The 26028-nt window shown below is 40.1% G+C and overlaps 1 protein-coding gene across 1 annotated transcript; it reads right to left on the reverse strand.

The window, feature by feature from the left end:
* Window positions 1-1168: 1168 nt before the first annotated feature.
* On the reverse strand, window positions 1169-24808 carry LOC306707258 (uncharacterized protein; the record flags this gene model as incomplete). Its single annotated transcript, XM_079174651.1, has 8 exons — window positions 1169-5488; window positions 7142-14878; window positions 14978-15138; window positions 15520-15673; window positions 15793-15906; window positions 16940-17044; window positions 18552-18598; window positions 24751-24808. The coding sequence occupies 8 exons, from the start codon at window positions 24806-24808 to the stop codon at window positions 2078-2080; spliced, it is 11787 nt and encodes a 3928-aa protein (XP_079030777.1). The 3' UTR covers window positions 1169-2077.
* Window positions 24809-26028: the final 1220 nt, after the last annotated feature.

The following is a 26028-nucleotide window of genomic DNA, read 5'->3' on the forward strand; positions in this document are numbered from 1 at the left end:
AATTATGCTAATTAGGTGATAACGGTCTGAATCCAAACACAAGCAATCTATAAACGTGTTGCAGCTTCAACCTTAATTGAATTCCCTGATCAAGTGCGGCTCATGAAGCTGTTATCCTAGAAGTTGTGATTTACGAGGAACACGTTAAGGCAGCACATAATTAGAGCAGCCGCTGATGATTTTAAATTTGCTAAAGATGTTAACAGTAAGCTGAATTTGTCAGGTAAATATCCACATTTTATACCCTAAAACTTCAATTTAAAGGCACACCAAGATATCATCTCTATTTATAAGCCTGTTTTATGTAATAACAATCAAGCACTAAGAGGTTCCACCGTGTGTTAGTATTACAGATAATGTTAATTGGCTTTTTATTTTATCCAAAGAACACAGCGATAGTAAATATATACTTGTGAGCTGTGTCTCCCTCTAGTGTGCAAATATATGTATTAATACTTCCTATGACAGCGTGTTGAAGTCATGACATAATACCCTTACGTTGAGTAATGTAACGTTACTTTTAAACCATCTCAGTTGGTGGAAGAGGTAATCAGATCTTCTACTTCAGTAAAAGCAGCAATACGAAGTAAGTGTAAAAATACTCTATTACAAGTAACGTCAACATCTTCAGTAAAAGTAAAAAACTAACGTCATCAAAATATACTCAAAGTACCCAAAGTGAAAGCACTCATTATGCAGAACGGCTCATTTCTAAATCATATCGGATTATAATTATTGATGCATTCATGTGTACATTAGTTTAATATTGTAGCTGGTAAAAGTGGGGCTGATTATCATCAGTTATATACTCCTGTGTAGCTTAATCTACAATTATATTTCATGCTTTATTAGTTGATTTGTGTTTTGTATTAATAATATAAATCTGCAAAGTAAATACCAATTTAAAAGTAGTAAAAAGTACAATATTTGACTCCATAATTTAGTGGACTAGAAGTAGCAGCATTGCATGGAAATACTCAAGTAAAGTACAAGTGCCTCAACATTGTACTTATGTACTAATTTACCTTCCACTACAGGTGTTACCAAAGTATGTGGTTATTTTAAATGTTCGGAGCTGAAAATCTAGGAAATGAAATGAAACTGAATAAACAGGAAAACATTCTGGTTAACTCCAGAAACATTCATCAGCTCCAGCCACAGGTTTACACATAATGATATTTATTTATTTTGCATAACTTTGCAAACACAATGCATCAGAGGAGCGGTAATCAAATGAAACTCCAGAGATCATTAAAAGCTATTTACACAGCCAGTTTAATTTTCCCACTTTGTACAGTGATACATTATAAGACAACATACTGTTGATATCGTTTTTATTGTAGCAAATTAGGTTCTAAGCAAAATATTAAAATATAGTAAAATATAGTTGCAGCAGTACACTTGCTGTGTCTGATCATAAGCGCTTTCGTTTTCAACATTGTTATTGTTTCTTTACATTTGAGCTACAGCCACAAGAATATATCTCAGTGATACATGTACATATTCATTTATCGGTCATATACGGCCCTATTCTATTCTAGGTTTTCTCTACTGTCGACTTTACAGTGAAATTATTGTAAACATATTTTGGAATGTCAGTAACATTTAACGATTTTTGCAACAGTCACGTTCAGATAAACATTTTAAATCAAATGCACTGGTGATTATCATCTGATGAATAAGAGCACAAGTACATTGTATCAGTGTACATTAAAACTATGAAACAACAAATATATTTTGAGTTTTAATAAACAAAAGACATGGCTTACTCTAGTTCTGTGCCATAATAAGCAAGGATATTTGGTGAAGTCCTGTCATAATTTGCAGTAAGGGCACTCAGTTACACAGCTTATTAACAACTTATCAGTGAACTACATGAATCCATCTCTTTATAGGTCAACAACACGCAGCCAGAGCTAAAAGTTAACACCTGGCTGACTCTTTCCTGTGATTGGTAAGTTAAACTCTCAAACAATCTTTTGGTTTTTTAATCTCACCTCTCTGTGACATTGACTGTCAGGCCGCTAAGGCTGGATAATGAGGGATTGTATCTTTAGACATCATTTACATACATTTTTCACTCGTCGGCTCCATCAAAGAACCTCATTTTGTCAGAGTGCATAGAGTCTCTCAGTCGTTGAATGGATGAAGCTGTCTCACCTGAGATGGGCTCAGAAGAGTCAAACCTACGTGTGATTTGTTTTGTAATAACAATTGTTTCTTTGCTTTCACTTCTTTCACTTGATGTTTCCTTAACGAAATGCTTCTCGAAGACCGTTGTCTTGCCGCTTTGTGAATCCTCGATAGTCCACGATGCAGCTTCGTTAGCCTCGGATACTTGGGGAAGGCCTCCAGCCGATTGGATTTGAATAGCAGTTAGTAGCTTGGCATGCTGTGCTTCTGGGGTCGCTTGAATATTTGATGTAATGACGTGTATTTTTCTTGATTCCAGTCTGAGCGTGTCTTCCGACGAAGATGAAGCTCCGGATGACAGAATGGTGATTTTCTCAGGCAAGTTGGGCTCAACCGAGATCAGCTCAGTCTTCGTGGTGGAAGTAATAATGTTACTGTGCAGCTCTCCGAGCCCTGCAGCAGCGGTAGGATCAGAGTATTTGACAGTAACCTTGGTTGGAGAAGATAAGGAAAGGCCACCATACTCACTTGTCATCGCAGAGCTAATATCAGCAAAGGCGTCTGATGACTGCACGGAACAAGTGGGGCTTATTTCCTTATCCACTGTTTCCCCTGCTTGGCTCTTTTCATCCTTACGCTCGTCTCTTTCAGGGATCTTGGCAGGTTCTGATGGGGAGGACAGGCCAAACTTGGGGAATTTAAACCAGCCTGTTCTCTCTGGACTTTTGGTAGCATCTTGCTTTGTTTCCTTTTCCCTTGCCTGTAACTGCTCTCCACTGGGTTCAACTGTTTCATGAACTTCCTTTGAGGTTTCAAGATTTTCTGATGTTTTTGGAACATCAAATTCAACATCAATATTCTTGAGGATCTCACCAAATGGTGTAAAAGCCACTTTTGGGGATTTACTCTCTTCTTTTGGCTCAACTTTCATTTCCTGTTTATCTGCTTTGCGTTCAGTGTCTACAGGGACATGTTCATCTTCAGGGTTGGGTCTTGAGAAACTCAGCTTTGGCATTTTAAATGATGGTGGTTGGAATTTACTTGGAGAGCCAAGACCCATAGCGTCAGTATCAGTCTTTGGTGTTTCAGAATCTGGTATTGCTGCTTGGGATACACCTGATTTAAAATCAACACTGGGACCTTTGATGTTGACAGTAACATCCTCCTTAAGTTTAGCTCCATCAGTTTCAGCTACTTTGTCTGCATCAGGTGCTTCTACGGTGACATCGTAAGTAGCCGCTCCAAACTTCGGCATCTTCAATGTTGGCATTTTAAATTTCAATGGTGATCCTTTTGACTTAGCTTCAGTCTCAGAGGCTTTGATTTCCACACTAGCTGAAGGTTCTTTGACTTCAATTTGAGGGAGTTTGACCTCTGCTTTAACTTCTGGCAACGTGATACCTGCATCTTCCTGTGATGCATTTATATCTTCTCCAGGTCCTTTTGCTTTTGGTAGTGCAATGCCGAACTTTGGAAATTTAAACTTGCTTCCTTGCCCATCAAGTTCAGCTTCAAGCTCGGGAGCTTTGATTTGCATTTCAGGTTGCTTTACTATCACTTGTCCATCTGAAAGAGAAACATCAACACATGGAAGCTCAGCACTGACTTCAGGTTCTTTAACACTTGACTTTGAAAAAGAAAATCTGGGTCGTGAAAATTTAGTTTTTTTCAAGTTTGCATCAGGCTTTGCAGCAGGTGGCTCTTCTACTAAAATCACCCCTGAAGGTCCTTGGACTTCTGCTTTGGCCTCTGTTGGTGTAACATCAACTTTGGGTGTTTCAAGCTTGACATCTACATCAGGGGCTTTACCACCTGTGCTTGAAAAGGACAATTTTGGAAATGTCCAATTTGGTCGTTTCATCTTGGTTTCAACCTCAACTGTTGGTGCATCTGGTGCTGAAATGACGGCTTCAGGTTCTTTGACTTCAACACTGGGCAGTTTGACCTCAGCTTTGGCTTCTGGCAATGTGACATCTACATCTTTCTTTGATACATTCAAATCAATTTCAGGTCCTTTTACTTTTGGCATTGAGATGCCAAACTTTGGCATTTTAAACTTGCTTCCTGACACTTCAGGTTCACTTTCTTTAGCTTTCATATCTACAGATAGGCCTTCAGTGTCAATTCTGGGTGCAGTGACATCCACTGTAGCTCCTTCAATTTTAATGTCTTTGTCCACATCAGGTACTTCCACACTGACCTTTGGAGTAGCAGCTCCAAATTTGGGTAATGTGAATGTTGGCATTTTTAGTTTTGATGGTGATCCTTCAACATTACCAGTTTGAGCTTCAATCTCGGGAGCTTTGATATCCACTGTAGCAGACAGTTGTTTTATTTTGACATCTGGAAGTTGAACTTCAGCTTTGGCTTCTGGTAACGTGACATCTACATCTTTCTTTGATAAGCTCAAATCAATTTCAGGTCCTTTTACTTTTGGCATTGAGATGCCAAACTTTGGCATTTTAAACTTGCTTCCTGACACTTCAAGTTCACTTTCTTTAGCTTTCATATCTACAGAAAGGCCTTCAGTTTCAATGCTGGGTGCAGTGACATCCACTGTAGCTCCTTTAACTTGAATGTTTTTGTCCACATCAGGTAGTTCCACACTGACCTTTGGAGTAGCAGCTCCAAATTTGGGTAGTGTGAATGTTGGCATTTTTAGTTTTGATGGTGATCCATCAACATTACCAGTTTGAGCTTCAATCTCAGGAGCTTTGATATCCACTGTAGCAGACGGTTGTTTTATTTTGACATCTGGAAGTTGAACTTCTGCTTTGGCTTCTGGTAATGTGACATCAACTTTGGGTGTTTCAAGCTTGACATCTACATCAGGGGCTTTACCACCTGTCCTTGAAAAGGAAAATTTGGGAAATGTCCAATTTGGTCGTTTCATCTTGGTTTCAACCTCAACTGTTGGTGCATCTGGTGCTGAAATGACGGCTTCAGGTTCTTTGACTTCAACACTGGGCAGTTTGACCTCAGCTTTGGCTTCTGGTAATGTGACATCTACATCTTTCTTTGATAAGCTCAAATCAATTTCAGGCCCTTTTACTTTTGGCATTGAGATACCAAACTTTGGCATTTTAAACTTGCTTCCTGACGCTTCAAGTTCACTTTCTTTAGCTTTCATATCTACAGATAGGCCTTCAGTTTCAATGCTGGGTGCAGTGACATCCACTGTAGCTCCTTCAATTTTAATGTTTTTGTCCACATCAGGTACTTCCACACTGACCTTTGGAGTAGCAGCTCCAAATTTGGGTAATGTGAATGTTGGCATTTTTAGTTTTGATGGTGATCCATCAACATTACCAGTTTGAGCTTCAATCTCAGGAGCTTTGATATCCACTGTAGCAGACTGTTGTTTGATTTTGACATCCGGAAGTTGAACTTTAGCTTTGGCTTCTGGTAACGTGACATCTACATCTTTCTTTGATAAGCTCAAATCAATTTCAGGTCCTTTTACTTTTGGCATTGAGATGCCAAACTTTGGCATTTTAAACTTGCTTCCTGACACTTCAAGTTCACTTCCTTTAGCTTTCATATCTACAGATAGGCCTTCAGTTTCAATGCTGGGTGCAGTGACATCCACTTTAGTTCCTTCAATTTTAATGTCTTTGTCCACATCAGGTACTTCCACACTGACCTTTGGAGTAGCAGCTCCAAATTTGGGTAGTGTGAATGTTGGCATTTTTAGTTTTGATGGTGATCCCTCAACATTACCAGTTTGAGCTTCAATCTCAGGAGCTTTGATATCCACCTTAGCAGACGGTTGTTTTATTTTGACATCTGGAAGTTGAACTTCTGCTTTGGCTTCTGGTAATGTGACATCAACTTTGGGTGTTTCAAACTTGACATCTACATCAGGGGCTTTACCACCTGTTTTTGAAAAGGAAAATTTGGGAAATGTCCAATTTGGTCGTGTCATCTTGGTTTCAACCTCAACTGATGGTGCATCTGGTGCTGAAATGACGGCTTCAGGTTCTTTGACTTCAACACTGGGCAGTTTGACCTCAGCTTTGGCTTCTGGTAATGTGACATCTACATCTTTCTTTGATAAGCTCAAATCAATTTCAGGCCCTTTTACTTTTGGCATTGAGATGCCAAACTTTGGCATTTTAAACTTGCTTCCTGACACTTCAAGTTCACTTTCTTTAGCTTTCATATCTACAGATAGGCCTTCAGTTTCAATGCTGGGTGCAGTGACATCCACTGTAGTTCCTTTAATTTTAATGTCTTTGTCCACATCAGGTACTTCCACACTGACCTTTGGAGTAGCAGCTCCAAATTTGGGTAATGTGAATGTTGGCATTTTTAGTTTTGATGGTGATCCTTCAACATTACCAGTTTGAGCTTCAATCTCAGGAGCTTTGATATCCACTGTAGCAGACTGTTGTTTGATTTTGACATCCGGAAGTTGAACTTTAGCTTTCGCTTCTGGCAATGTGACATCTACATCTTTCTTTGATAAGCTCAAATCAATTTCAGGTCCTTTTACTTTTGGCATTGAGATACCAAACTTTGGCATTTTAAACTTGCTTCCTGACACTTCAAGTTCACTTCCTTTAGCTTTCATATCTACAGATAGGCCTTCAGTTTCAATGCTGGGTGCAGTGACATCCACTTTAGTTCCTTCAATTTTAATGTCTTTGTCCACATCAGGTACTTCCACACTGACCTTTGGAGTAGCAGCTCCAAATTTGGGTAGTGTGAATGTTGGCATTTTTAGTTTTGATGGTGATCCATCAACATTACCAGTTTGAGCTTCAATCTCAGGAGCTTTGATGTCCACTGTAGCAGACGGTTGTTTTATTTTGACATCTGGAAGTTGAACTTCTGCTTTGGCTTCTGGTAATGTGACATCAACTTTGGGTGTTTCAAACTTGACATCTACATCAGGGGCTTTACCACCTGTCCTTGAAAAGGAAAATTTGGGAAATGTCCAATTTGGTCGTTTCATCTTGGTTTCAACCTCAACTGTTGGTGCATCTGGTGCTGAAATGACGGCTTCAGGTTCTTTGACTTCAACACTGGGCAGTTTGACCTCAGCTTTGGCTTCTGGCAATGTGACATCTACATCTTTCTTTGATAAGCTTAAATCAATGTCAGGCCGTTTGATTTGAGGCCCAGAAAAACTGAGACTTGGCAGTTTAAACTTGCTTTCTTTTTCTTCATGTTCAGTTCCTGTAGTTTTAATATCTATTGATGGGCTTTTAATGTCAATGCTGGGTGCTGCAATGTCAACTACAAGAACCTCCTCAGGAATTTTAATGTCAGCTCCCTCCATTTTTACGTCTTTGTCGTATACTTCAATGGTGGCACTTGGAGTACCAACTCCAAATTTGGGTAATTTGAATGTCGGCATCTTAAATTTTGACGGTGATCCTTCAGTACCCTTTGTTGAAATTTTGATCTCAGGAGCTTTAATTTCCACTTCAGCAGAAGTTTCTTTCAGTTCAATATCAGGAAGTTTGCCATCAGCTTTGGCTTCTGGTAGAGTCACGTCTACATCTTTCTTTGATAAGCTTAAATCAATATCCGGCCGTTTGATTTGAGGCCCAGAAAAACTAAGACTTGGCAGTTTAAACTTGCTTCCTTTTCCTTCATGTTCAATTGATGGGTCTTTAATGTCAATGCTGGGTGCTGCAATGTCCACTGAAAGAACCTCTTCAGGAAATTTAATGTCAGGTCCATCGATTTTGACGTCTCCTTCCGTATCAGAAACTTCAATGGTGGCACTTGGAGTACCAACTCCAAATTTTGGTAATTTGAATGTCGGCATCTTAAATTTGGATGGTGATCCTTCACTACCCTTTGTCGCAATTTTGATCTCAGGAGCTTTAATTTCCACTTCAGCTGAAGATTCCTTTAGTTTAACATCAGGGAGTTTTACTTCAGCTTTGGCTTCTGGTAGAGTCACGTCTACATCTTTCTTTGATAAGCTTAAATCAATGTCAGGCCGTTTGATTTGAGGCCCAGAAAAACTGAGACTTGGCAGTTTAAACTTGCTTCCTTTTCCTTCATGTTCAGTTCCTGTAGTTTTAATATCTATTGATGGGCTTTTAATGTCAATGCTGGGTGCTGCAATGTCAACTGCAAGAACCTCTTCAGGAATCTTAATGTCAGCTCCATCGATTGTGATGTCTTTGTCAGGCACTTCAATGGTGGCACTTGGAGAACCAATTCCAAATTTTGGTAATTTGAATGTCGGCATCTTAAATTTTGATGGTGATCCTTCTGTATCCTTTGTTGCAATTTTGATCTCAGGAGCTTTAATTTCCACTTCAGCTGAAGATTCCTTTAGTTTAACATCAGGGAGTTTTACTTCAGCTTTGGCTTCTGGTAGAGTCACATCTACATCTTTCTTTGATAAGCTTAAATCAATGTCAGGCCGTTTGATTTGAGGCCCAGAAAAACCAAGACTTGGCAGTTTAAACTTGCTTCCCTTTCCTTCATGTTCAGTTCCTGTAGTTTTAATATCTATTGATGGGCTTTTAATGTCAATGCTGGGTGCTGCAATGTCAACTGCAAGAACCTCTTCAGGAATCTTAATGTCAGCTCCATCGATTGTGATGTCTTTATCGGGCACTTCAATGGTGGCACTTGGAGAACCAACTCCAAATTTTGGTAATTTGAATGTCGGCATCTTAAATTTTGATGGTGATCCTTCTGTATCCTTTGTTGCAATTTTGATCTCAGGAGCTTTAATTTCCACTTCAGCAGAAGATTCCTTTAGTTTAACATCAGGGAGTTTTACTTCAGCTTTGGCTTCTGGTAGAGTCACATCTACATCTTTCTTTGATAAGCTTAAATCAATGTCAGGCCGTTTGATTTGAGGCCCAGAAAAACCAAGACTTGGCAGTTTAAACTTGCTTCCCTTTCCTTCATGTTCAGTTCCTGTAGTTTTAATATCTATTGATGGGCTTTTAATGTCAATGCTGGGTGCTGCAATGTCAACTGCAAGAACCTCTTCAGGAATCTTAATGTCAGCTCCATCGATTGTGATGTCTTTATCGGGCACTTCAATGGTGGCACTTGGAGAACCAACTCCAAATTTTGGTAATTTGAATGTCGGCATCTTAAATTTTGATGGTGATCCTTCTGTATCCTTTGTTGCAATTTTGATCTCAGGAGCTTTAATTTCCACTTCAGCAGAAGATTCCTTTAGTTTAACATCAGGGAGTTTTACTTCAGCTTTGGCTTCTGGTAGAGTCACGTCTACATCTTTCTTTGATAAGCTTAAATCAATGTCAGGCCGTTTGATTTGAGGCCCAGAAAAACCAAGACTTGGCAGTTTAAACTTGCTTCCTTTTCCTTCACGTTCAAATGATGGGTCTTTAATGTCAATGCTGGGTGCTGCAATGTCCACTGAAAGAACCTCTTCAGGAATTTCAATGTCCGCTCCATCAATTTTGACGTCTTTGTCGGGCACCTCAACAGTGGCACCAAATTTTGGTAATTTGAATGTTGGCATCTTATATTTTGAAGGTGATCCTTCTGTATCCTTTGTCGCAATCTTGATCTCAGGAGCTTTAATTTCCACTTCAGGTTCTTTGACTTCAACATTGGGGAGTTTCATTTCAGCCTTAGCTTCTGGTAATGTGACATCTACATCTTTCTTTGATAAACTTAAATCAATTTCAGGTCCTGTAACTTTAGGCATTGAGATGCCAAACTTTGGCATTTTAAACTTGCTTCCTTCAACTTCTGCTTCATACTCTGGTAGTTCCACTTCCCGCTTTCCCTCTGGAATTGCAGCATTCACATCCTGCAGACTGGCATCAAGTTCTGGGGCCTTACCACTTTGTTTTGAAAAAGAAAATCTGGGCATTGAGAACCTTGTCTTTTTCAGTTTTGCGTCTACCTCAACACCTGGCTGTTGCTCTATCACAACACCACCTGAGGGCTTTAAGACGTGAACCTCTGGCAGATGGACCTCTGCTTTAACTTCTGGTTGATCAACATCTATGTGTGGCACAGATATGTGCATGTCAGTTCCATCAATTGTGATTTCTTTGTCTATATCAGGTACTTCAGTGCTGACATGTGTAGTGGTAGCTCCAAATTTGGGAAATTTGAATGTTGGCAATTTAAATTTTGATGGTGATCCCTTCACACTGCTTAGTTGAGCTTCAATCTCAGGAGCTTTAATTTCCACTTTAGCAGAAGATTCTTTGAGTTCCACACCAGGGAGATTGACTTCAGCTTCTAGTAATGAGATGTCTACATCTTTCTTTGATGAGCTTAAATCAAATTCAGGTCCTTTTACTTTTGGCATTGAGATTCCAAACTTTGGCATTTTGAACTTGCTTCCTTGCCCATCGATTTCTGCTTCACACTCTGGTGGTTTCATATCCACAGCAATTTTCGGAGCTCCTGGGATTTCAACCTCAGCTTTAGCCTTTGGTAGTGTCACATCTACATCTTTCTTTGAAACGCTTAAATCAATTTCAGGTCCTTTTACTTTTGGCATTGACATTCCAAACTTTGGCACTTTAAATTTGCCTCCTTGTCCATCTATTCCTGCTTCACACTCTGGTGGCTTCATATCCACAGCAATTTTAGGAGCTTCTGGGAGTTTGACCTCAGCTTTAGCCCCTGGTAGTGTCACATCTACATCTTTTTTTGAGAAGTTCAAATCAATTTCAGGTCCTTTTACTTTTGGCATTGTGATTCCAAACGTTGGCATTTGGAACTTGCCTCTGTGTCCTTCAAGTTCACTGCCAGTCTGCAAAGGTTTGATTTCCATTTCGGGATTGTGAACCTCCATCTTTGCCTCTGGAATCAAAACCTCTGCTTTTCCAAGGCTGACATCAATTTTAGGGGCTTCTGGATGTTTGACCTCAACATCTCTCTTTGATAAGCTCAAGTCAAATTCTGGCCCTTTTACTTTTGGCATTTTGATTCCAAACTTTGCCATTTTTAACTTTTCTTGTCCGTCAAGTTCATCTTCAGTCTGCACAAACTGCATTTCCATTTCCGGCTTTTTAACCTCCATCTTAGCCTCTGGAATTGAACCACCTACTTTTCCAAGATCAATCTCAGGAATTTTGACATCAACTTTTGTCTCTGGTAATTTGACATCTATGTCTTTCGTTGGTAGGCTTGAATACATTTTCGGTCCCTTCACTTTTGGCATGGAGAAACCAAGATGTGGCATTTTATACTTGCTTCCTTTCCCGTCCTGTTCCGCTCCTGTAGATTTCATATCCATTGAAGGGCCCTCAATGTCAATGCTGGGTGCTGCAATGTAAACTGCAGAACCTTCGTCAGGGATGTTAATATCAACTCCTTCGATTTTGACATCTTTGTCCATATCAGGTACTTCTACAGAAACGTTTGGAGTACCAACTCCAAATTTCGGTAGTTTAAACGTCGGCATCTTAAATTTCGATGGTGATCCTTCTGTGCCTTTTGCCTCAACTTTTATTTCAGAAGCTTTAATTTCCACCTTAGCAGAAGGTTCTTTCAGTTCAACTACAGGAACTTTTACTTCAGCTTTGGCTTCTGGTAGTGTCACGTCTCCATCTTTCTTTGATAAGCCAAAGTTAATTTCAGGTCCTTTAACTTTTGGCATCGACATTCCCAACTTTGGCATTTTAAACTTGCTTCCTTGCCCGTCAATTTCAACTTCACTTTGCAAAGGTTCCATTTCTAAATCAAGCTTTTGAACTTCCACTTTTGCCTCTGGAATCAAAACTTCTACTTTTCCAAGACTGCCATCCATTTTAGGGACTTTTGGGAGTTTGATTTCAGCACTGGTTTCTGGCAGTGTGACATCTACATCTTTCTTTGATGAACTTAAATTAACTTGAGGCCCTTTGACTTTAGGCATAGAGAACCCGAGATGTGGCATTTTGAACTTGCTTTCTTTGCCCTCATGATCAGTTCCTATTGCTTTCATATCTACTGAAGGACCCTCAATGTCAACACTGGGTGCTTCAATGTTAACTGCAGCCCTGTTAGCGCCATCGATTTTGACATCTTTGTCCATGTCACGTACTTCCACAGACACGTTTGGAGTACCAACTCCAACTGTTGGTAGTTTAAATGTTGGCATCTTAAATTTTGATGGTGATCTTTTAATATCCTGTTTGCAAACTGAAATCTCTGGAGCTTTGCTCTCAATTTTGATACCAGGTTCTGTATGTTCAACATAAGGAATTTTGACTTCTGCTTTAGCTTGAGGCAAAGTGATATCTACATCTTTCTTTGACAAGCTTAAATCAAATTCTGGACCTTTTACTTTTGACATTTCTACACCAAATTCTGGCATTTTAAACTTGCCTCCTTGCCCATCAAGTTCCCCTTCAGTCCTCAGAGGTTTGACTTTGAATTCAGGTTTTCCAATTTCCATCTTTTGCTCTCGATTAGAAACGTCTATGGTTCCAAGAGTAATGTCACTGTCAGGGGCTTCTGGGAGTTTGACTTCAGCTTTAGCCTCTGGTAGTGTTACATCTACGTCTTGTTTTGATAGGCTTAAGTCAATTGTAGGTCCTTTCACCTTTGGCATGGAGATGCCGAGGTTCGGAAGCTGGAACTTGCCACCCTTTTCTTCCCTGTCAAGTGTTTTCATCTCTGCCCCATCAATGTTTATGTCCTCATTTGCATCAGGCACGTTTACGTTGATGTTCAGAGTTCCTTCTCCAAGTTTGGGCAGTTTGAATGTCTGCTCTTTGGCTTCAATAACTTTTACCTCACCTCCGACATCTGTACAGGAGATGTTGGCCTTTGGGCTGTCAGCATTAAGATTAACACCAAAACCTGTAAGCCTAAAGCCACCGTCCTTTTTGGCTGGTGAACCATCTACTGAATCAATGTATTCAATGCCGTCAATTTCAGGAATTTTGACATCCGATGTGACTCCTCCAATCTTGTTTCTTGCTTCAGTCTTTGATATTTCTACTTCTTGGAGGAATATAGTCCTTTCACCTTTTATGTTAACTTTTTGCTCAGAGATATTTTGTTTCGGCAAGTGAATTCCAATGTCAGGGATTTTTATGTCTGGTTTTGCAATCCCAAAGCTCGGCATTGTTATCTTTGCCCTCTTTGTTTTGAAAGTTGCTGCAGATATATAATCAGATTTGATGCCCTCGTTGTCTTGTGTTCCTTGTGTCTGAAGAACGGACACTTCTTGTGCACTTTCTTTTCCAGGTATTATGATATGTTCTCGTTTATAAACCTCTTTGTCGCTTTGTTTTGGCTCAGCTTTGTATTCCTTTACAGGTCTTTTTAAATCTACCTGGGTCACCATTAAAAGTTCCTCTGAGGCTAAATCAGCAGGTGTAATCTTTGGTAGTTTGATTGTTGTCTTGGATATTTCTGCGGAGGCAGTTACGTCAAACTTACTGAAGTGTGCCTCATGTTTTGTTTTAGTGGGTGTTTTCACCGATATTCTTTGTGCATTTGCGTCTATCACAGTAATTTCTTCAGGAATAGGCATGCCACTTGAGTCAACCTGAGGCAGCTTAAATCCAGGCAATTTTGAAACTGCCTCTTTCACGCTGTCAACATCAATTGACATTTGTACAGTTTCAGCTTGAATGTCCTCATAACGTCCGGTAGAAACAGTTTTAGGCTCTTTAATTCTTTTGGCTGTGGTCCTCTTAGACATGTCCTCCATACCTGGAATCTCAATGTCTTCACGTTTGGGAAGTTTTGTTCTGGAAAGACTGCTTTTTGACAGTCGCTCAAAAGGATCTTCTTTCACTTCTGTACCCTCAGTTGTAAGTTGCTCAATTTTAGTTGTGCGTTCTTCAAAATTTACATTCATTTTTGGGATTGTTTCCTCACTGGCGATGTCACTAAAGCCTATTTTAGGCAGTTTGAATGTTGGATCTTTCTTTGCTTCTTGTTTCTGTTTAATGTTCTTGCCTTTCTTTATTTTCTCTTCACCTTTCTGTGGAGATTTTTGTATGAATGCAACGTCAGATATTTCAAGTTCCACCTTTGGTACGCTCCTTTTGATTATTTGGGTATTGGCATCGAGTGCAAGTTGATCTCCTTGTAGTTTTGTGCGTGATTCAAAACTTTGGATGGCATCAGATTTTTCATTTTCAGGTTGGTCTGCTATTTCAATACTTGCCCCCATTGTTTTCAGCCTTTTTGGTGACGCTTTTGCATCTTTCTTGTGCGATTTATCCTTCCCCAAAATTTTTATTTTTAATTGAGATAGTTCTTTCTTCTTCTTCTTCTTCCCATCAGGGGACTTGATACCAGAGGGACTTTCTTGACCTGCCAGAGCCACAGTTAGATCTTCTGTTTTCAAAGTGCTAGCTATGGTGATGAGTTCCACCTTGTGTTGAACAGTTTGAGGTTCAGTCAGTTCTTGATCACGTCTTAAGTCCTCCACTACTTTCAGTTCCTCAGTCACGTATACTTGAGGTGTTTCCCCTGAGGGGCTTTCAAGGCACTCAGGCGAAAGCATCTGCGCAGATGTTGGTGCATCTGTGTCCTGGTCTTCAGATGAACTTATGCGGCCTCTCTTTGACAGACCAGAAAGCTTTATTTTATGCTTCTTCTTGCCTTTGAGAGCATCCTGAGATTTTATCGGTGACTCTGTGTCACTTGTAGTGGGACTGAGCTCAAGCTTTCTCTGCTCATCAGCTTCAGAGGAGCTGTGAGATCTTGTAAAGCGGGACTTGCGTCCTTTTCCGAAGGAGGGAAACTTAGGCCATGAAATGCGTGCTTCACCACGCCTTTTGGTTTTTCCTTGCTCCCTCATTTCTGCAACGTAGACGTCTTCCTCCTGTTGAGAAACAGAAAAATGAAATGTCTTTTCTATGTCATTTCTATCCCCAAAACATTTTGTTTTTCACAAAGAGTCTGATATCGTGAAAATAGTTACAGGGATGACGTCAGATTCGATGGCTGATTCCGTCTCTGTGACGACTGGATTGCGTTTCAAGCAGAGCTTCATCTTGTAAGCCTGAGCGTGCTCCAGAATCTGAATGGCGTCCTCGTATGACACGTTGTCAAAATACACAGTGGCGCTCAGAATCTGATCACCTGCGTAAACAAGAGCAAAACATTTCAGAAGCACACAGATGAGAAGGCTGTCAGGGTCTGTCTGATAAAGGAGAATTATATCAATAAAACATTATGGGAATTCATTTGTCACTTTGCAAGTTTCTTCATGTTAAGGTAATGACATTTGTATGGGCAAAAATGTTAGTAGTAGATATTTGTAATGGGATTTGGAATTCTAAAATTGGAAAATATACAACAACATACAACTCAAGATTTAAAGCTCCCATTGGACAATCGTCCAATGGACCCAATTATTGCCTCATTATTCCCACTTTTCATAATCAAATTAGTTTTAGTTGTTATTGTAATCAGAAAGAAAATGTCGCTATAATTGTTTCTCATTTCCAACTGCTAGTTTACCTTCTTTCAGTTTCAGACTTTTTGAGGCAGGTGACTCTGGTACCACTTCCTTAATGAAGATCCCCTCTCTGCCCCCTCCACCATAAATGAGACCCTCTGAACATCCATCTTGGGCTGTTTTCACTATCACTCCAGATTCAGGGCTGTGGTCTTCCTGCACAAAACACAACACAAATCAAAATAGACAGGATTTACCTTTAGCTGTGCTGCTCTCACGCAGCCCGAAGGCATTCCCAGACACCGTACAGAGAGGAGAAGGTGGGAATGTCTCACCTTCAGTTTGCTCATCTTTGGAGTTGAACGTTTTTCAAACATGGACCCAAGCCCAGACTTTTTAGTTTTCTTTCCACTCCCACTTTTGTGTTGTCGGTCATGCTCCGCTTCACACTAAAAGAAAAATAGAAGAAAATTTAATTCTAACTAAACATCATACTGACAAAAAAGATTACTGTTAAGGCGACAGGCTTTGGAAAGAATTTGCACTGAGAGGAAACGGTCGTTGATAAGTTGTTGAAGTTACTATTTTGTGCACTCAAGAAAGTTAAATTTAATTCACATGATTTTGAACAAATTATTAAAGTGATGGAACAATTTATCACAAATTACTTAGCAGGCTTTGTACAACAAGTGTTTGTGTTTTCTAGGAGTTTGCAGCTACTTCAAGGTTGTGAAGGAAGAAAAACAGAAAACACACGTATGAGAGTAGCAGCCAAACTTAATTACATATCTCTGTTAACACCACCATGTGTACACATTGTGATTCAGACCACACAGTGATTGTGATGTGTGATTTAATTGACTCCAGTGGGTAAGAAAGTAACTAATAGAACATCTAATAAACACACTTAGGGTTTATTCAAGAATACAATGTGAAATGTCTACTAACCTTTATTTAATTCCCATTATTCTTGATTAACAGCAGAATTTGTGTGTGGGAGCTTCATGTGGAGCAGACACTAATGCAGTCCAATGACAGTCTTCTTCAATATCACTAGTTATTGTTTTACTCATTAAAGACACTCCTCATACTTTAATTTTAGGATTCGAATAGCTCCCTGTCAGCATGAATGAGCCAAATACACAGGCGTGCTTCTGTTGATCACAAGCTTATTTTTCTAACTTCATTTGTTAGAAAATAAACTGTTGAATCCCAAATAGTCAGTTGAATGAGCCAGTGTGTTTACTAACCGTTTAAGTAACCATGTTATAGGCTGTAGTAACCTGATTTCTCAAATGTCATGCTAAAAGTTTCCCCAGCTGAGGTGAGAAATGAAGTTAAACCCAATGATCTATGCCGTATGTTAACTGAATATTCATATTTAAGTGCATGTGAACAGGTTCTCTGATTGATTGTCTTGGCCTGGTTTCTCCCTGTAAACCCGGTTTGTTTTGTCTGTCGAGGTGTGTAGGTGCTGCGTACCTCTTTGTCACTGTCGGTGTATTTTTCGGTTTCAGGATACTCCTCGACGGGGGACGATCCTTGAGGCCGCGGTCTCTCTGTGAACTGAGATGGCTCGTCACATGTCTGCGTGGACATAAGGTCAGTCAGCACAGAGAACAGTCACATGGTCTATTCCCCAAACGGTTGTATAGTTTCAAACAGAAATCATGATATTGGAGACATTTTTCTAAACTAGGGCTGGGCGATATGGCCAAAATCTACTATCTCGTTTTAAGTCATTTCACATCTCGCTAACGATATATATCAAGATGTAGCATGTTTTTTGTCAATAAATAAATAGTCGATATGACAAAACCACATGGTAAAGCCTACTTTTGTGTAATTCTGTGTGAATTAAGTACTTGCCTGAATGAAAAGAACAGTTTTGAGGGAAATTATAAAGCATAAAATAAAGAAATATTTCCATATATACACCGTTGGTTAATCCCATTGAGCTGTAATGTAAAGTGTGATGTTTAAACAAAACCGCAATCTTAAAATGATTTTTCCCTGAAACTATTTTGCATTCGATGTCAAATTTAAGTTAGTATGAAATTATCAATTTAGACGACGGAATTGTGTGTCACGATATCTCGATATATGATTTCATCGCAGTACGATTCCATGAAATTATCACATTAAGTTATCTCGAGTCTGAACAGCTTCTCCTCTTCTTCAGCAACCTTAAAAACAGTTTTAATGTTAAAACTCACGTCGCTGTGCCGGCAGCTTGAACCCCCAAGGTGGAAAAAACTGAATCAACAACAGTGTGATGACACCTCACTATGCCAAAGGCAGCGTTGCCCGGGTGTTTGGCTGTATAGCATTTCATACTTGTCACATCAGTGTGTTGGCTGGTCTGCCAGTCCAACACCAGTGCAAAACACCTGCAACATAATTGAATTTATTCTCATATAATTTGGTACAAATATGAATGTTCCCCAGAGGATGACTCCCAATGACTTTGGTGATTCTCTGAATTTTCACCAACACCACCAAACTAATCCTGTTGGCCTCAGCCGTACTGTGAGATTAATGCTAAAATAGCATGCTAACGTGCAAACATTAGAGTGCTAACAGGTTAAATGTTGCTTCACTAGCATACTAAATTATATTAACGTAACTTTAGTCTTTGGCTCCATAGTGTTGTTGGTTTCAGATGGTTTGACTCCAAAACACACAGGTAATACATAGAGTTCTGAATTTCTTCAGATCTTTTTTTCGTTCAGCTAATACATTTCAGTAGCAAATATTGACTTCTATTCATATCATATCAGTAAATTCATCTTATCAACTAGCATAGTTTTGCACCAGGGCCTTTAGATCGAGTAGCTCAAGAGAAGTAAGGTGTGCCACATGTGAAAGGTTACATGTTACTTCAATGTGTCACACACACTTATTGAAGTAACAAGAAAATAGTAGTCTTGGATCAGACATTCCTTGAGAATATTTTATTTGAATATTATTTATACAGTTTATAACTTCATGTTTTCTTGTAGTTTTAACATACTGTTTTTACTGTTGATTGAAGGCGAGGCAGAAATGTTTATTGACTGATGGAGAAATAAACCGAAATGTAAAAGTCACTCACTGAATCGTCCTCTGTGCCCGGCTCTGGTGCTCTCAGCCTTCGACCAGCTGTTCACAGGAAAACACAGAAAATAGACAAAACATAAAAACCACAATAACCGCTGATATGACAACTGCTTATTATAGTATTGTAGTAAATAACAGAGCTTCAGGCAAAAATACTTAATGTGCAATGAGCTGATTTTATTGTAGTAAATAATATCATGAAAAGTAAGCTGTATCTCAAGCAGAGTGAATGAATTCATGCAACACAGAAACTGCTCAAATGTAAAAGCACAAAATCAGAAGTTAAGCACCGGCTTTCATTTCCCATTTTTTAAGCAGTAAACCGAGACTTTGACTCCTGCAGTTGTTTTTGAGGCTCAGAGAGACACTGGAGCCGAGGATGAGACTATTTACAGATCTTCCTGGAAATAATTCCCCCAGGAACCCGCTGCCTCCTTTCCTCTGTTAAGTGATCCACCGTATTGATCCACAGATAAGACTCCCAGCTCAGCCCCTCAAGGCTGCTGAGGAGGGAAAGTCTGACTCCAAATGAATGTGGTTGTATGGTTGGTCAGATTATTATTATTACCCGAACTGATACTTAACCTCTCTTTGATCTGAATCCATTTAAACGAAACAATCAGGCTGTTTTAATGTGCGACTCATTGTATCAGGAGGAGGATGTCTGTTTGTTAGGAATTCAAATGTTCGGGATAAAAAAAACAAATACAAAATTCCCAACCCAGAAACAGCGTTGCTCTGTCCTCCACATTTTCTGTGGTTTTAGCTCCTCATTGGCTAATGAATTGATATCGTCCAGAGGCCATTAATCAGCGGATGTTATGTTGTCAGTAGGAATTAGTATTTAATAAATGCGGTTGGACTCCCAGAGCTCCGGAGCCCTGATTCCACACGGAGAGTTACATAATTTCCATTACAGATACATAAACTCAACAATTTAAACCAAGAAATTAAAGGAAAATGTCAAAACGTATGAAGTTTGCATCAACATCGTATCAACTCTTTTAAGCTGCAATTCCAGATGAAAAGGATTCAATTCTTTCCCGTAACGGAGCAGTAATCTTCATCAATCACCAATTTTAACAAAAAACAAGATAAAAACATTAAATTAAAACTCAAAATACGTAATTCAAATCTTGAGTATTTAAGTGTATGCTGGATTTACTAGAAAATAGCATATTTGTGATGTAATCATCCTTTTCTCCCCAAAGTTTGGGAGGTTTTTAAATATATTTTATGTTACCACAAATAAACACTAAACTTTATGTTTAGTCATTTGGAAACAAACTTTGCTCTGGCAAGTAATTGGCAAAACGTATGATTTTGGGATTTAATATTTATTTAGAAACCTAGAAAATATGTTTATTATATTATATATGTATTATATATATTACATTATATTAAACACATATTCAAGGCTCAGTATTGAACATGTATTGCAGTCCCATGGTTTCTTAACTAACCACCACGTTGCATTAACGTAGGTCACGTGACGCGCTCTGGCTGTAAATGCATTAGAAGACATTTAAGATAACAGAATGAAAAAAGAGCCTCCTACTGTTTCAGGGTGTGTTGCTGCCTCGAGCTTTGATAATCAGAGAAAGTTCAAGGAGCTATCAAATGATATTACAGCTGTGATACTGAAAATAAACCTGAAACACAACCTGCACTGTCATCGTAGACACATACATTGCTCTGACACCAGGATCAGAAATAACATCAGAGAACATCGATCTGACAGAACCGTAGATTCACACACTGTGAACTCTGAACGCACCACGGTCTAGTCGTGTTGAGAAATATAACAATCAAGTCTCTACAGCTGCCGAGCACCAAGCTTCTCCTCATCATCCTTCTCCTTCACACCAGGTACGACTGACGAAAAACAAAAAACTCTGGGAATTCAGTTTTCTGAGCCCAGTGAGTGGAATCAGAGAACTCACCGACCTGCTTCTGCTGTTTGTTTAACTCCTGGAAATAAAGGCGAGGTGTTCACAACACGGCATCCAAACTGCCTTTAGACATTCCTGGTGTGAGTGTGACTGCCAACGTGGCTAAAGTCATTAGTTCAGTCTCAGAGGCGGGACACTTTTAGGTTGCAGTCAAACCTATCTTGCCTGAACTTGTGTCACTCCCGAATTAACTGAATCAAGTCCTAATGTTGACTTTGCAACACACACACAACTTAAAATAACTGTGAATTTACATGAATCTGTCATTAATTAATACCACTCCCACTTAAAGGGGAAGAACATGTGAAACAATCCAACAGTATTACTTCATAATACAACAAAAAACTGTAAAACTACCTTAATCCTTAAAGCTCGTATTGTATAAAGGCTTTTGTCACCTGTGATGAATTTAAATGAATAAAAAGACACTTAATACTTTTAACTAGAATTGAAGGTAATGAATCAGACATTTAATGGAATCTGGTGAAACTTAATGAGCCCTTTTACATTAGCATAACCATTAAAAAAACATTCATAAAACACACTAAAATCATTGTATCATTGTCAATGTGAGCATGTTAGCAAGATGATGTTAGCATCTAGCTAACCTCTCTGAGCTCCTATCATGGCCGCCACGTCTGTTTCATGAGAAGCAAAATCTGTGTTTTACTCAAATTTACTGACATTAAAACTATTGTACCATGTAAGAATTGTATCCAATATTATAAATATTATCGTATTATACAAGTAACTTTTTATGTTTATATAATATTCACAAAGACTTCGTGCTCCAGAGATTGTTTGCGAGATGAGCCTCCGAAAACCGAACCAGAAGACCAAAAGGCCGATTGGCACGTGATTATTATGATCACATGTCCTCACGTGTGTTTAGCGATATATGGCAGATTATTTGCGGGTGAATTTTTGCTGGACAGATGACAGACATGGCAGACAAAGACGACCTCCGCAGCTGTCAGAGATGCCCAGAGGTCCCCGGGTAACTGTAGTCCAGCGTGAACAGGGCTTCAGTCTCGTCGGTGTGTTGTCTCACAGCTGCTGCTGTAGTGAATCATTGGGTTAATGTGTGCAGGGAGCTTCGTTGAGGATTCGGGCTCTGCTCGGCGTGACTGGGTGATGTATTTCTTAAGTTATTCACCACTTCGTTCAGGCGGATGTCCAGTGTAGTGAACACAGCTACTGTAGAAACTCCTTTCTCAAATATTTGTCATGTGGGTGCTGCAGAGGGCCTGATAACAACTCTCACTGCTCACTAAAATTGTCAAAAATAAAATCACATAGTAAACTTATTTACTTGTTTGACTAATCGTAGATTAGATTTAGTAAATATGATATCATAACGCCGCTGCCTGATGTGTCTAATTAGTCTTTGATGGTGAGATATTCTGCAGATACATAAGCACGATGAGTCCATGCTGAAGTCTTTTGTGGTGCAGATCCTGCATGATTCATATTTGGGTGCAACTGCAGCTCTGGATTTGGGTGTGGCTCGCCCCTCAGTGCTGATGTGACGAAGCATGAGGCCTTTAAAATAGCGCGACCGCCAACAATTCTGATTTGAACACTTAAACTCATTCGTCCGGACACGATGCTGAGACAGCGAACCTCTCATAGCCGCTTGTGCTGGCATCAAATCACAAGATCTCATAAACACAAAGTCTGCAATCCACTTTGTAGATTCACTCTTGACTATAAAAACTGTATCGTGTGAGGTGCTTGTCCTCAGCTCATCTCTGACGTAACCACCTTCTGCTCCAGTTTGTGTTTCCTGTTGAAAAACACCTGGAAGGCTCCCCGGAGCTCCCCTCCTCACTAAACTCACACAGACTTATACAGCTCATTATTTGTGCTCCTGGATTTGGATTCTGCTCGTTTTTGCAGGCAGACACAAGCTGCTTTCACTGGAAGACTGTTTGTTTGCGTCCAAATGATAATAAGATTTGAGTGAAGGAAGGGAAAAGAAGACAGAATTAGATTTTCTGCATGGATTACATGAACATGAGACTGCTAAAAGCGCATGTTTTCAATCTAAGATCCTGCTGCAAACTTACAGCGAGTTTCATCACAGCTCTGACATTCTTATCTTAATCTGCTTGCATTGCCGACATCCAATTACAGCAAAAAACACAGAGACACACAGTATTATTCCAGGTCAGCGGCTACACCTGGGTTGAACTGTGTTTGTTTTGCCTCTCATGCCCGGAGCGCAAAGCGACTCAGATTTAATCAAGATCATTTAGTTGAGTTCGTTATTTCAAGGGTCTGATATGTATTAAGCCAATTCTGGTCTTTTGTTGAATGCAAGTCATTGAACCGACCAGAGTTGTTCACTGACAACAAACACAGTTATGTAAATAGAGTCTTTTTTTATTTTAATTCAGTTGTGTTTTTGAGAATTAGTCTGGGTTTGAATGTCTTCTAATGGTCTAAAAGACGTTTCTTGTCCTTCCCGACAACAATGAAAACCAAGATGGAAATTGATTAAACACAAGTAAATAGAACCCCAACAGGTCAAACCTTTGTCAACCTGAAGCTGTTCTGCACTGAGTGACAGCAGCTGCACAGTTAAACTATTCAAGTGGTGTGATATTGATTCAAGAGCAGGATTTGTCAGACTGATGATTCGTAATGGATCTGATCGTCTGATTTAGGCTCCACTGCTGAGAAGATCGGCCTCTCTGTCTGGCTCACTTCCTAGCAGTAAACTATACTCTCTCTCTCTCTCTCTCTCTCTCTCTCTCTCTCTCTCTCTCTCTCTCTCTCTCTCTCTCTCTCTCTCTCTCTCTCTCTCTCTCTCTCTCTCTCTCTCTCTCTGACCTTGAGTGCTGCCTGAAGCCTCTCACAGCAACACAAACTTCTCCACATATTCAGGCAGAATTAATTGTCAGTAGCCAAACATCAGCAAACATCAACATGAGCCCTTTCCTCAACATCAAGAATAATGTCTTATAATACTATGATAATACAGTATAATAAATAATAACACAATATACTTGAACTAAGCAGTTAAATGAGACACATTATGAAATCCTGGAAGATGGATTGAGATTCTCTCCTGACTGTCCCGACCATATATCGCCTACATGTCATGTTGGCGATGCAGCGGTTTCTTTGGCTCATTTTGCTGTTTGACTCTGTAGAAGCTCTTTAAAACCTCAGAGGTTTTCACCGACGACGTCTATATAATTGAAAAAACATCCACTGAAAGCAAACACCTGAATAAATCAGACCCAGATGTGTACATTTCATCTACAGGAACTATTTCCAGCAACATGTTACAAAACCAGTGCAATAAAATAATGCGTTTCTCACAGATTTGCAATTCAAACGTTCATCATGATTAATCGAAACATATCTATTTCTTCTCAGCGTAATTTCAAGATCACGAGCATCATCATCACGAAAATAGCTTGAATGTAATCACTTTCACCCAAACTACGTAGCCGTGCTCTACGCCCACACTACATGGATAGATGTGTTAAATCAGGGAGGCAGGTCATCAAACATCCATCTGATGGAACCATAAAGATAGAAAACATTTTCCACAACTAACTCTGCGTTTTATAATCGTGAAAAATACACAACGGGGCGTATCAAGAGAGACTGCGAGACATGCATTGCGTACGTTTTAGAGCTTTCAGCATCGTAAACTTTCAGAAATGTTCATGTTTTTTAAGGTTACTACGTTAAAAGTAATGCAAGGTTACAGGTAGTAGCTCTTCCCTCTTTCACATAAAGACTGCAGCTTCAAAGCTGAGAAGATGGAAGAGTTATGTTCCCACATTTCAGAAGCCTTTTTCATGTTTCCCCCCCCCCCCGAGGAAGTTATCCTCTTTCCCTATTTCTGCTTCGCTGAACTGCCACAGTAACCGAGTCCGTCTTCCTTTTCAGCCTCTGCTTCAAACACACAGCGGGGAGGGAAGTGCAGAGCCGCCTGACATCGTCGATGATGACATCGTCAAACACTCTCTGCAGACACACCCAGCGCTCACTGCAGGTCAGCAACACAACTCAGCATCAGCACCAGCCGCCTCACGCTCGCTCACTATCTCGCCTCGTCACAAACACACACACACACACACACACACACACACACACAGATGTAATCTCTCCCGCTACCCTACTGAACACTGCTGCATCAATCGGTGAATGTCTCAGGGGGGGGAAACGGTACAGACAAAGTCATAGAGAGAGGGAAAAGAGAGCAGAGAGAAAGATGCCCACCCGTCCCTGAGGAGGCGGCCTGCCAGTTGGGGAACGCCAGGTGGAAACAGTCGCACATGATGGCAGCGGCGGTGGCAGCGGCGGCAGCAGAGAGGATGTCCTGCGCCGGACGGGCTGGGGGGACGGAGGGAGGGAGGGTGGTGGTGGTGGTGGTGGTGTTGATGGAGGGTTAAGCAGGTGCTGCTGTTGTTGCTGCTTCCCCTCCCGGCTTGTCCTGAAATCAGCCTGTGTGTGCAGGTCGCTAGTCGCAGCGAGGGATGAGGTGCAGAAATAACCAGAGAGAGAAGAGAGTGAGGCTGCTGCTTTCTCCCAGCGCAGAGCTGTTCACCGAGTGAAGGAAACTCCCTCGCTGGCCCGTAAACATGGACCTCCAGCGCAGCACGCTAACTTAATTATGGGAGGAGACACACAGATCTGCTTCTACTCCTCCTCTTCTTCCTCTTCTTTCTCTCTCTCCTCTGCTCAGTCTCATTGATCGACCTAATCGGACAAGGACAACCACGATGTCAGCTTCTGGCTCCAGCCGTGAAGGGAGGGAGGGGGGGCAGTTTATTGTCATGGAGCCATAACTCAATTTGTCGCTGTGTACTCTTAGTTTAAAACCACTCATTGTGGAGGCAGGATGATGGAGATCACACTAAAACAGCCCATGCTACATGAGCACAGCCTCATCCGTGTCCTGCTGATAAAGTTTGGTGTTTATGTCCAAACCGGCAGCAGTTACTCACAAGAACTTGAGGTTTCACATCGTCTCAGTGGAGGATTTCATCCTGGTCTCTGGAAAGACTGAAGCTCAGTAACATACACTGTACAGTTGAATCTATAAATAGAGCTGAGTTAGTCATGAATTTTAGATGCTAATGTAGGAATGAGGAGAAATGTAGCCTGGGAGCAAAAAATCTACTTTAGTCCGTCTTAGATATTGGAAGTTAATTCTGAAATTTTAAATGATTGATTCATGCAATGCTGAAATGATAAATCGATCAATTCATTCGTTGATCAACAGACAAAAATGATGTTTCTGTCACAGTTTTGGTAACCATTTAATCGTCATTGATTGATGTGATGTATTTTCTGGCTTCAGCTTCTAAAGTGTGAAGATCTAATCACTGCTTTTCTCCAGCTATTAACAGCATTTTATTGCTATTTTGAGGCATTTATTGAATAAAGGATTCATCAATTAATGAATAAATAATGAACAGATTAATCAGTAATGAAGTTATTAGTCAATTAGCCCTACATTAGTTCATCTCCTTCATTTCTTACAACTGCTTCTCT

The sequence above is a fragment of the Pholis gunnellus genome (assembly GCF_910591455.1).
Source record: "Pholis gunnellus genome assembly, chromosome: 15".
In the NCBI taxonomy this organism is placed as follows: Eukaryota; Metazoa; Chordata; class Actinopteri; order Perciformes; family Pholidae; genus Pholis; species Pholis gunnellus.